The following is a 12,463-nucleotide window of genomic DNA, read 5'->3' on the forward strand; positions in this document are numbered from 1 at the left end:
TCTTTGTAACAAAATACTTCACTACTTCTGCATATCATGGACCCGTCAATTCGTTGGTAGGTTTGTGGAGGATGCGTCTCATAGCATTTACATCAGGCGAATTTGGTCGCCGAGACATCAACTTGAGTTCTCTATAATGCTACACAAACCGCTGCAGTATGGTTGTGGCATGGGTAGCTGCCCGAGATGATTCTGAACTTGGTTCCACAGTGGCTCTTTTAAGGAGGCTGATGTTCCTCATTCCGGATTTTGATCATCCGTGGAATGTGTGTTTTAAGTGGTTTCCATGCAAATTTTTACTTGTTTTAGTTTACAGTGTCAGCTTTGGAACTGGCTGCGGTTGTGTACGTGCCCGGCAGCCGTTGAGTTAATGGTTTAATCATTTGTCACGGCAGCATTTGGTATGTTTATTTAATGTTGAAAGCGCCTTAAGGCAACTGCAAGTGATCTCTAAGTTTCCTGCTAATTTACTGGGAGACGGGTAATGTTTGAGTTTTGCTCCTTAAGAATTTGGGGGCGTGCTTAATATATATTCCAGTGTGTCTGTGATTTCACCTTGTTTTCATTGCAATCTATTTGTGCTGCAGGTCATTTGTTAAGACTGCTCATTCTCTGGCGTCGGTGTGGTTATGGATCCTTGTCAGGACCACTGATTGTGGTGCCGGTCGGATTATATATAAGTCTATACCGCCTGCTGTGTGACCCTGTGCACAAGCCGTGGAGAGTGAACGCTCGTATTGCCTGCCAGCCGTAGCGTTATTGCTTCCAAACACTGCTGTGGGCCTTAATGTTGTTCTCTGAAGTTAAGTGCAATTTGAGAATCATTCTGAGTCATTATGTTCATTAGTTGAGGCTACCTTGTTGATATTGGCGGGTCTGTAAGTCATTTTATTGGTTGAGTTATTACTAGCAGCTCTTATTTAACACTTATGTTAATCATTTGTGGGTCTTTAATGAACGTGAAGCTTGTTATTATTCCTGCGTGCAAGTTTTGCGTCCATGGTTGGCCCACTATGCATTTTTAGTGCAAGCTTGTTTCACTGTTGACCTTTATGTGGGCAGTTCAGTGTTATTAAGCTTTAAGGTCTCTTTGTTCTTCATGAAGTTGCGGTACTATGTGGCTGTGTCACTTTTGAAGGAAGTGTATAGTGTTAATATCTCTTGAGACATGGTTAAACAAGAACGATTGTTTGTGATTGATTATTCACCGTGCCTACTATCAATGATTTTGTTTGCGGACGGAAAATAATATGTTTCTTATTCGTGTATATGTAATTCAATCAATTTGTATTTTGCATCAGTAAGAGGGCAAATGTACGAATTGAAGTTTATAATGAAGTCTGTTTTGAGTCAAATTAAAATTGTAAAACAATCACAAGCTTGTCCATCACCAGTGATCCCGGGCTTAATATTTCGTTTAAATAACTGTGGTGAGATTGTATTTGTGATTTTCTAAAGAATTGGATAGTACCACGGTTCACATATCTATTCATCGACAGTCGAATCCCGATGGTCCCTTGCCCACTCTAGTCGTAACTGACCATGTCGTTGGGTCAACAAGAGAACGCGTAGCGGTGGTCTGCTGCAGAGCTCCATGTTCATCAATGTAATGAATGGTGTGCTACGAAACATTTCTGGGTGCATCAGCACTGTGATCTTTCCACAGAAATGCGACGGATCACTATATATCCTACTTTACAGGGCAGATAAGCCTTCGAACCCTACCTTCTGTGAAGAGTCGTGGGCGTCCAACCACTTAGCGCCTAGTGGTAGTTTCTCTTCCCACAGATTCTCACAGCAGTAACAGATGAACGTTCGACCAGCTTCGCCGTCTTCGAGATACTCGTTCACAGTCACCCTTTATCAAAGTCGCTTATCACAATGGATTTCCCCATCTGCAGACCGTATCTTCGCTAGGGCGATCCCCTGTCCGTGTCTGCTCCGTTTACAAACTTCCGTTACCGCGTCACGTGCCCGCAACGCCACCAGGCGGCATCCAACGTCACTGTGGGCAGTGTTCATAGTGTTTGGACTCATCAGTCATGTTAAAAGGTATCGTAGTGAGGAAAATTTAGAAACTAAAAAATTTGATGTAGGGCAACATATATAGGGTTTTCCATTAATAGTCACCGGGCCAACTATCTCTCGAAATAAGCATCAAAGGAAAAAACTACAAAGAACAAAAGTCTTCTAGCTTGAAGGGGGAAACCACATGGTGCTATGGTTAGCGCGCTAGATGGCGCTGACATAGGTCAAACGGATATCAACTGCGTGTTCTTTTTTAAGTGGGAACCCCCACTTTTTATTACGTATTCGTGTAGTACGTAAATAAATATGAATGTTTTAGTTGGGCCACTGCCTTTGCTTTGTGATAGATGGCGCTGTAATAGTCACAGACATATGGCTCACAATTTTAGACGAACAGTTGGTAACAGGTCGGTTTTTTAAATTAAAATACAGAACTTAGATACGTTTGAAAATTTTATTTAGGTTGTTCCAATGTGATACATGTACCTTTGTGAACTTATTATTTCTGGGAACGCATGCTGTTACAGCGTTATTACCTGTAAATACCACATTAATGCAATAAATGCTCAAAATGTTGTTGATCAACCTCAAAGCATTTGACAATACGTGTAACGAAATTCCTCTCAACAGCGAGTAGTTCGCCTTCCGTAATGTTCGCACATGCACTGAGAATGCGCTGACGCATATTGTCAGGCGTTGTCGGTGGATCACGATAGCAAACATCCTTCAACTTTCCCCACAGAAAGAGATCAGGGTCAACTATCCCCACAAAAATAAATCCAGGGACCTCAGGTACGGTGAACGTGCGGGTCATGGTATCATGTTTCGACGACCAGTCCACCTGTCATGAAACATGCTATTCAATACCGCTTCAACCGCACGGAGCTATGTGCCGGACATCCATCATGTTGGAAATACATCGCCATTGTGTCATGCTGTGAAACATCTAGTAGTAACACCAGTAGGACATTACGTCGGAAATCAGTATATATTGAACCATTTATATTGCCATGGATAAAATGGGGGCCAATTATCCTTCCTCCCATAATGCCGCATCATACATTAACCAGCCAAGGTCGCTGATGTTCCACTTGTCGCAGCCATCGTGGATTTTCCGTTGCCCAATAGTGCATATTATGCCGGTTTACGTTACCGCTTTTGGTGAATGACGCTTCGTCGCTAAATAGAATTCGTGCAAAAATTTTTCTCTTGTGCCAAGTGGCAGAACTGTACGCGACGTTCAAAGTCGTCGTCATGCAATTTCTGGTGCATAGAAACATGATACGGGTGCAATCGATGTTGATGTAGCACTCGAACACCGACGTTTTTGAGATTCCCGATTCTCGCGCAGTATGCCTGCTACTAATGTGCGGATTAGCCGCGACAGCAGCTAAAACACCTACTTGTGCATCATCATTTATTGTAGGTCGTGGTTGACGTTTCACATGTGGCTGAACATTCCTGTTTCCTTAAATAACGTTAACTATCCGTCGAACGATCGGGACACTAGGATGATGTCCAGGATACCGAGCAGTATACATAGCACACGCCCGTTGGGCATTTTGATCACAATAGTCATACATCAACACGACATCGGCCTTTTCCGCAATTGGTAAACGGTCCATTTTAACACAGGTAATGTATTACGAAGCAACTACCATTCACACTGGCGGAATGTTACGTGATACCAGGTAGTTATACGTTTGTGACTATTACAGCGCCATCTATCACAAAGCGAAAAATGTGGTCCAACTAAAACATTCATATTTCTCTACGTACTAAACGAATATGTAATAAAAATGGGGGTCCCTCTTTAAAAAAAAACGCAGTTGATATCCGTTTGACCTATGGCAGCGCCATCTGGCTGACCAACCATAGCGCCGTCTGGTTTCCCCCTTCAAGGTAGACAAGTTACGTTCCTTGTACTTTTTTCGTTTGATACTTATTTCATGAAATATTTGGCCCGGTCACTATCAGTGGACAACCCTGTACAACTGAAAGTAAATAACGGAAATTTTATAATCGTAGCTGTGTAAGTCCCCTTTCGGAAATATTCATCTATTCCTGAAAAACTTGGATTCATTGTCGTGCCTTCTGTCAGACAGAGGGATGCGAATTATTATTTGTGGGGATATGAGTGTGGATTTTTTGAAAGATTCCTATAGGAAGAATGATCTTGAAATATCACTCAGATCTTTCAATTTGACATCAGTTATTGATTTTCCTACTCGGATATAACATGAAAGCAGCACACTGATAGATAATATTTTCGTAGACCAAGGTGAATTTAATCAAAAAAATATTTATCCTGTTGAGAATGGTCTTCCTAAGCATGACGCACAGCTAGTTAAAATATACGAGTACTACATAGCTCCACAATTGCAAAATAATCCTCCAAAATAGTGCGTTCAGTGAACGATTTAAGTATTTTAAATTTTGGGGAAAGCTTGCAGCAGTTACAATTGGGTGAGGTGTACTGGGAACATGATGCTAATTTAAAATGTAGCTTATTCGTGAGTATTTTTGAAAACAGATTCCCAAAGAAAATAGTGAAATATAATTTTATGAAGCGATGTAAAAACCATGGCTTACAAAAGGGATAAAAATACCTTCTAACTGGAGAAGGGAAAGGTATTTAATAACAAGAAAGAGTAATGACCCAGAAACAGCCAAATATTATAAAGACTACTATATTAAGGAAAATTATTAAAAGGTCCAGAAGGATGTGTATTATGTCTGAGATTAGCAACTCTGATAACAAAATTAAAACAGTTTGGAATATTGTTAAAAGGGAAACAGGGCAACCAAGAGCACAGGAAAAGGTATTACTATCAAAATGAATGAAAAGTGTATTAACAAAAAGTAAGAGCTTGAAAATATTTTTAATAATGATTTTTTAAATGTTGTGGAGAAACTAGTATTGAGATGTTCATTAGAAATGGCAAAGTTATATACATAATAAGCAAAACCAATGCAATCTGATAAAACTAAAGTTCTACACATCTCTCTTTCTGAATTTGGGAAAAGAATAAGGAATTGACGGCTTCTCCAACATAGCACTAATAGCTTGTTCCAAAAGATAAGTAGGATTCTCAGTCACGTATATGATAGCTCATTGAAACAAGGCTGTTGTACTCACAGATTACAATATGCTATTGTTAAACTATTGCGTAAAAAGCGGGATAAGTCTGACGGCAGCAGGTACCAATCAATCTCACTGCTGACAGCTTTATCCAAAATTCGTGAAAAAGTGATGGACTCAAGAGCAGCTTCACTTATTTGCAAAAGTAAAGTACTATCAAAATGCAAATTTGGTTTTCAGAAAGGTTTTTGAACAGAAAATGCTATATGTGCTTCAATGTTCAAATATTTAATGCTCTGAATAACCGAACACATCCATTTGGGATGATCTGTGAGCTCTCAAAGGGTTCTGATTGTGTAATTCTTGGAATTCTTCTAGATAAGCTTAAGTATTCTGGAATGAGTGGGACTGTGCACAAATGTCTTAATTCATATTTAACTGGAAGAGTACAGAAAATTGAAATATAGGGTTGGCATAGTGCCCAAAAATCAGCAAATTCCTCAAGAGTTATCAAGAATAGGGTCCCACAAGATTAATTCTTGGTTTTTAATTGTTCTTAATGTATATTAATGACTTGCAATTCTAAATTAACGAAGATGTGAAGCTATTTCTTTATGCTGATGACGCAACTAAAAAATCAGACCCAACAATAAATAGCTGAGAAAATTGTAAATAATGTCTTTCAGAAAACTATCAAGTGTTCACTGCAAATGAACTGCCATTAAGTTTTGATAAAAACACAGTGAATATATTTCTGTACATTAAATGACACAGCACCATTTATAAACATAGAGATTTAAAATAAGTCTCTGGCCAACGCAGAATATTCCAAATTTTTGGGTTTGTGCTCTGGTGAGACATTGAATTGGAAGAAAAATACCTGCTCAAATGTTTGAGTTCAGCTACTTACACTATTAGGGTTATTGCAAAGTTTGGTTTTGGCGATAAACATATAAACAAATTGACTTACCGTGCCTATTTTCATCCACTGTTTTCGTACAGCATGGTATTTTGGGTTAATTCATCATGGAGGAATAAAGTATTCATTGCACAGAAGCGTGTAGTCAGAATAACAGCTGGAGCTCAGCGAAGAACATCTTGCAAATATTTATTTAAGGAATTAGAGACATTCACAATAGCTTTGAATATTATTTATTCACTTGCGACATTTGTTATTACAAACGTATGCCAATTGAAAAGCAAGAGAGTGCATAGCTACAACACTAGGAGAAGTGCTGATCTTCACTGCTTTGAGTTAAATCTAACTTTGCACAGAAGGGGGTGAATTATGCTCCCAAGGAACCCTTTGGTCACTTGCCAGATTGCATCAAGAGTCGTGCAGATAGCCAACGAACATTTAAAAGTAAATTCAAAGAATTTCGAAATGACAACTCCTTCTACTCAATAGATGAAGTTTTAGATATAAATTAGTAACCTCACAACTTTTAAAAAAAGCAAAAGAAAAAACGAAAAAAGCTAGAATTATGACACGTAAAGACACGTTTCGTTAAACAGAAACGTTCCAAATCATTAGGAAGTGGCGTATTGATAATCTATGGAACAAGTATTAATCTGATCTAACTTAATCTATTAAATTATCAACTTGGTATTATTTCAACTTTATTCTCATATTTTTACCATATGAAAATTGAGAACAAAACCAAATAGTAGTGTTATCTGTCTGATGATAAATAACACCTCGTAAATAATAACTTCAAATTTGTCCACACACGAGCAACAATGTGGAAACCGTTAAAGCTTTTTTTTCGAAATTTGAGAAGTCTCAGTAATTGTCCTTTGCCAATTGACTGTCAGCGTGTGTTGTTTGTAGCTACATTAATCGCGCAGCAACACAGTTATGCTCTCAGGCTTTCTGTGACACACGGAAGTGCAAGTACACACACGCACCCAGTATCTTTTGCGTTGCATATATTTTTGGCCAAGCTTCAACATTTTGTCACTAAAAAAAAAGAAGTATTATGAATAAGTAGGCATCCTTAAAACCAGTGACATGTAGAGTCTAGGGAGAGACGCTCAGGCCACCAGATTCGCCACGAACCTCCTAATTAATCCCCATTTTCAAGAACGACTTTCAGTGCGGCATCAAGGTGGTAGAGTCTGCTCACAGACCGCATCGGTTACAGTCCTCTGCGGACCAGGGGAACCGGACGTGGTAATTGCACAGCAGTGGAGGAGGGGTAGCGCTGAGCAGCGGTATAAAAGATCTCCAGCACCTAGGAGCAGCATCAGTCATTGCTCGCTCCCAGCAGGACACACAAGCAGCAATGAGGATCCTGGTGAGTAGTTTACCTACAGCACTATAGGCTCGTTGTTAAAACTGTAACATCCTTAAGAAATGATACTACATTTCAATGCCACTATAAATCTGCTAGTTTTTGAAACGAATTGCAGCAGAGGTTCAAACTGCGTCGTACTTTCATAAACAGAATGTGATGTTGAGGTCTACAAAACTTTTCTAACCGTTCGTACAGCTCAATCTGACATTCCTTTCTCATTTAAAAGGTCACCGGGAAAGAACTGAAACAAAGCGGGCTGTACTAGTCATAACTGTTCCGGAGTAAATGTGTGAAAAAGGCTCCTATATGAAATTATAAAAACTTTTGGCTTGATGTCTTCGATTCGTAAGACTGATCTTATAAGACCATAACAAATGTTTAAAAAATTCCTGCTCACAGGTACTTCCCTCTTTGTCTTTTTAAATGGGTCTTAAGTGTTCGCCCTGCTAGAGTTGTAAATTTATAACGAAGTACCGGCACAGACTATTTCACATAAAAATAGGAAAACGTGAAATTTGGCAGCAGACGACAGGTGCATATTTGTTAAATCGAAATATGACGTAAAAATATGGCTTTGACAGAACATGCTACCTAAAAATAGTAGTATTCATAAAATTCGTTGAAATACGTTGTCCTCTATGGGCAAATTATTAGTTTGTTCCCATTTGTTTTCATTTTTAAGAGAACGGAGGCAACAGTTGCGTTACCTTTCAGATGGTCCGGATATTACAGTAAATCTTTGCAGTATACCTAACAGGTTATTTTATTGTATTTCCTGTGAACTACGTTTGTTTTATGGTTTTACCTATATTCATACGTATACAAATTTATTTGGAAACATATAGTAATCTGGCCCTTCTTCCTAGTTAGAGGCACTACTTTTCAGACGTATTGCACCAAGCATTTTCATGAGTCTAAGAAACTCTCTCCTTGCTCCCACTTACCACTTGGTCTCTTGGTCTCTTGGTTTCCTTCTCTGCCCCACGACGCATTCACATTCTTTTCCTCTGTTTACAAAATATGAGGAAAGAGGGGCAGCAGCACTGACAGTTAGTAGGAACAATAATTGTATTCAGTGATCCACTACCACTCTTTAAAATGTTGTTCATATTTAAGGGTATTATGTGCAGTGTTTTCCAAAAGTTTGAGACGTCCACCGCCATAAATTTTAGGACGTACAGAAGCAGAATAAGTCACTTTATTACTACATCCTTTATTATCAGTTTCAGTTCCATACTTTCTGTAAGTAAATTCCAACTTAAACATCTGATAAAAGGATTATGTTGTAGCCTTATACATTTAGTAATGTGTGTCCTTTTACAATAAGTTACAGAAGTGAAAAATACACAAAGATCTTGATGCCACCACAGGAATCGTCATCCGTACGATGAGTGCTTCAAAGCACACGCGAAGAAGAAGGCTGTTGCAATGTCTGCCAAACGTTGTGTTACGATACCACGGGTAAAGTATGTACACTACAGAGGAAAAGAATATCAACGAAGTATAAACTTGCAAGGATATACTAAAGAAAGATATTCTTTTACAGTCGAATAAACACTCCAAATGCACTTTCATGTTTCTTTTACTCCCACGACCGTTCTGTCAGTGTACTGTAACGACGGTGTGGAATCCTTACCAGATAAGACTGACGGAGTACATCGAAAAAGTTCAAAGAAAGGCAGCACGTTTTGTGTTATCGCGAAATATGGGAGAGCGTGTCACGGAAATGATACATGGTATGGGCTGGAAATCATTTGAAGAAAAGAGCTTTTTGTTGCGACGTAATCTCCTCGCGAAATTACAATCACCAACTTTCTCCTCCGATTAAGAAAATATTTTGTTGACACCGATCTACATAGGGAGAAACGATCACCTCGATAAAACAAGGGAAATCAGAGCTCGTACGGAAAGGAATAGGTGTTCGTTCTTTATGCGCGCTATACGAGATTGGAATAATATAGACTTGTGAAGGTGGTTCAATGATCCCTCTACCAGGCACTTAAATGTGATTTGGAGAGTATCCTTGTAGATGTAGATGTAGATAGACATACAGCCACTGGAAATGGTACTGCGGCTCGAAACCGGTCGTGAAAATTAAAAGAAAAATAAAAGTGCTACTGGTGTTAACCAGTATTAAAATTTAATCAGTTTTAAGATTATGGAACCTGCCCCACAATGATGGACAAGAAATCAATGATGATGATGAAGTCCCATACTCCTGGACTAAGCGTAAGGGAAATATGCGGGAGACCCGCACCGCCATACTAAGCAAGGTCCTAGTGGAGGTCGTTTGCCATTGCCTTCCTCCGACCGTAATGGGGATGAATGATAATGATGATGATGATGATGACTATGACGACACAACAACATCCAGTCATCTCGAAGCAGGTGAAAATCCCTGATCCCGCGGGAAATCGAACCCGGGATCGCATGCTCGGAAAGCGAGAACGCTTCCGAGAAACCACGAAATTGAAGGATGTTATTCTCTTTACTGCATGCTGAATGGGTAAAGTTCACTGCAAAGTATGTATACAGAACGACGATTCCTGTAGTCGTAAGGAAATGTTGGAATCAATAGCACTTAAAATTAACCTACCTGACAGTTTGTAGTCCGTACTCATGTACCATTTGGCACACAAAGTAGCAGAACCGAATACTTGTTGGAAAATATTTTCCCTTTGTTAAAGAGCAAAACGTCTCATCCATAACGTGTAGAAGAAAGTGATACCAAAGGCCGTATTTTTTTAATAAAATACATAAATTACTACCAGCTTCGACGCTACGTTAGTGTTATCTCCAAACCCCTACGCTGATATCCAACCTACAGCATGAGACCAATAGATATACATGGTGTCTATCGTAATGTTCCGAGGTCTCCAGTTTGCACAGGACGGCGATTGCTGCAGTCGTAGAGAAATGTTGGGATCAATAGCACTGAAAATTAACATACATGACAGTTTGTAGTCCGTATTCATGTATCATTTGGAACGCCAAGTAGCACAGCCGAATACTTGTTGGAAAATATGTTCCTCTTCGTTAAAAAGCAAAACGTCTTTTCCATAACGTGTAGAATAAAGTAATACCAAAAGCTGTATTTTTTAAAAATAAAATACATTAATTACGCGACCAGCTTCGACGCTACGTTAGCGTCATCTCCAGATCCCTCCTCTGATATCCAACCTTCAGCGCATTCTGGCATGAGACCAATAAATATACATTGTACCTACCGTAATGCACCGAGGGTTGAAGTTCACATAGGGGCCTGAATAGGAAACTGAAGTGATGTCGAAACTGGCTGCATAACTAATGTATTTTATAAAAAGTACATCTGTTGGTATTCCTTGTTTCTAGAAGTTTATGACTGGCCACAGTCCTACCTCCACTTCAATGATGGATCATCTCAAACTTCTTGAACGTGTTTGTCAACAGGTGTGCGTGTACTTGTGCGGTCTGGCCCTGGCAGCCCTGGCTGAGGAGAAGCAGGTGAAGGAGAAGCGAGGACTCACTGGCTCTCTGGGAGGCTACGGAGGTGGACTAAGTGGCGGCTATGGTGGTAGCTATGGTGGCATCTACGGAGGCGGTTATGGAGGCGGCTATGGAGGCGGCTATGGAGGTGGTTACGGAGGAGGATTAGGAGGCGGTCTGGGAGGCGGCATCTCAGGTGGTTTTGGTGGTGCCATCGGAGGTGGAGCCCCTCAGGTGACTGTCAACCGAGTCCCCGTCCCTGTCCCAGTGCCTGTCGAGAATACCATCCCAGTTCCAGTGAGGGTTCCAGTGACTGTCCCCGTGGAGCGGCCTGTTCCCGTCCACGTACCGCAGCCGTACCCTGTCCCTGTGGACAACCCTGTGCCCGTCCCCGTCAAGGTCCCCACCCCAGTGTCCGTCCCAGTACCTCAGCCCTACGTCGTTAAGCGTCCAGTGCCCTACGTCGTCAGCGCCGGCCACGGCGGTCTCGGAGGAGGTCTCGGCGGTGGTCTCGGAGGAGGCCTGGGCGGTGGTCTCGGAGGAGGCCTCGGAGGCAAATTCGGTGGAGGCTACAGCGGCGGCTTCGGCGGAGGCTACGGCGGTGGCTTTGGAGGACTCGGGGGCTACGGAAAATATGGCCACTGAAACCTAAGGCTGAACCCAACATCTTGACCTGTACACGCTACCAGGATGTGTCCTGCAAATGGAAATAAACTCATTCAAATAATATTCATGTTTCTCTCTTTCATTGAAAATATTAGTCCTGATTTTGTTTTGTTGACTGTAAAGTGGTTGTTGCTAATGAAACACTTTCTATGAAGGTTTTTCATTGCACACCATACAGTCAAATGTCTCTAAGTACTATGGGACTTAACATCTGAGGTCATCAGTCCCCTAGAATTACAACTACTTAAACCTAACTAACCTAAGGACATCACGCATGCGGGTCGCGGTGGCCAAGCGGTTCTATGTGCTTCAGTCCACAACCACGCTACCGCTACGGTCGCAGGTTGGAATCCTGCCTCGGGAATGGATGTGTGTGATGTCCTTAGGTTAGTTAGGTTTAAGTAGTTCTAAATGACTGATAACCCCAGATGTTAAGTCCCATAGTGCTCAGAGCCATTTTTTGACATCACACACATCCATGCCCAAGGCAGGATTCGAACCTGCGACCGTAGCAGCAACGCGGTTTCGGACTGAAGGGCCTAGAACCGCTCGGCCATAGCAGACGGCACACCATATAGTCATTATCGCGCATAATTTATTTTTATTTTCTCCTTTTGGTGTTGTAGGCTAAGAATACTGCAAGGGATCGACCCTGCTATCATGGAGGTTCCTTGAAGATGCTACTGCAAGCTACTGCAACCTGATGTACACTTGATTGTAACTATGTGGTGTAGAGTTAATGATATACACAAAAGTAGCACTTGAAAACCACGCACGTTTTCTTTAGCTATTGGCTACCTGATTCAGAATGAGGGGAATTCAGGAATCTTAGCACATGATTTACTTGTAAATCTTTATGATGAAACATTAGTGTAGTCTCATGATTTTTTGCAACGTTGAGCAGGGATATGTATTTTGTTTATTT

General features: G+C 40.8%; 1 protein-coding gene across 1 annotated transcript in view; it reads left to right on the plus strand.

Annotated features, from left to right (window-relative positions):
• Positions 1 to 7,334: 7,334 nt before the first annotated feature.
• Positions 7,335 to 12,463, plus strand: part of LOC126335665 (uncharacterized) — a 67,184-nt gene continuing 62,055 nt past the window's right edge. The window contains exons 1-2 of the mRNA XM_049999120.1: positions 7,335 to 7,407; positions 10,837 to 11,509. Coding sequence (XP_049855077.1) covers positions 7,396 to 7,407; positions 10,837 to 11,509 — 685 coding nt within the window. The 5' untranslated portion in view covers positions 7,335 to 7,395. The remainder of the gene's footprint in view (positions 7,408 to 10,836; positions 11,510 to 12,463) is intronic.

This window comes from Schistocerca gregaria, chromosome 2 (assembly GCF_023897955.1).
Source record: "Schistocerca gregaria isolate iqSchGreg1 chromosome 2, iqSchGreg1.2, whole genome shotgun sequence".
Classification (NCBI taxonomy): Eukaryota; Metazoa; Arthropoda; class Insecta; order Orthoptera; family Acrididae; genus Schistocerca; species Schistocerca gregaria.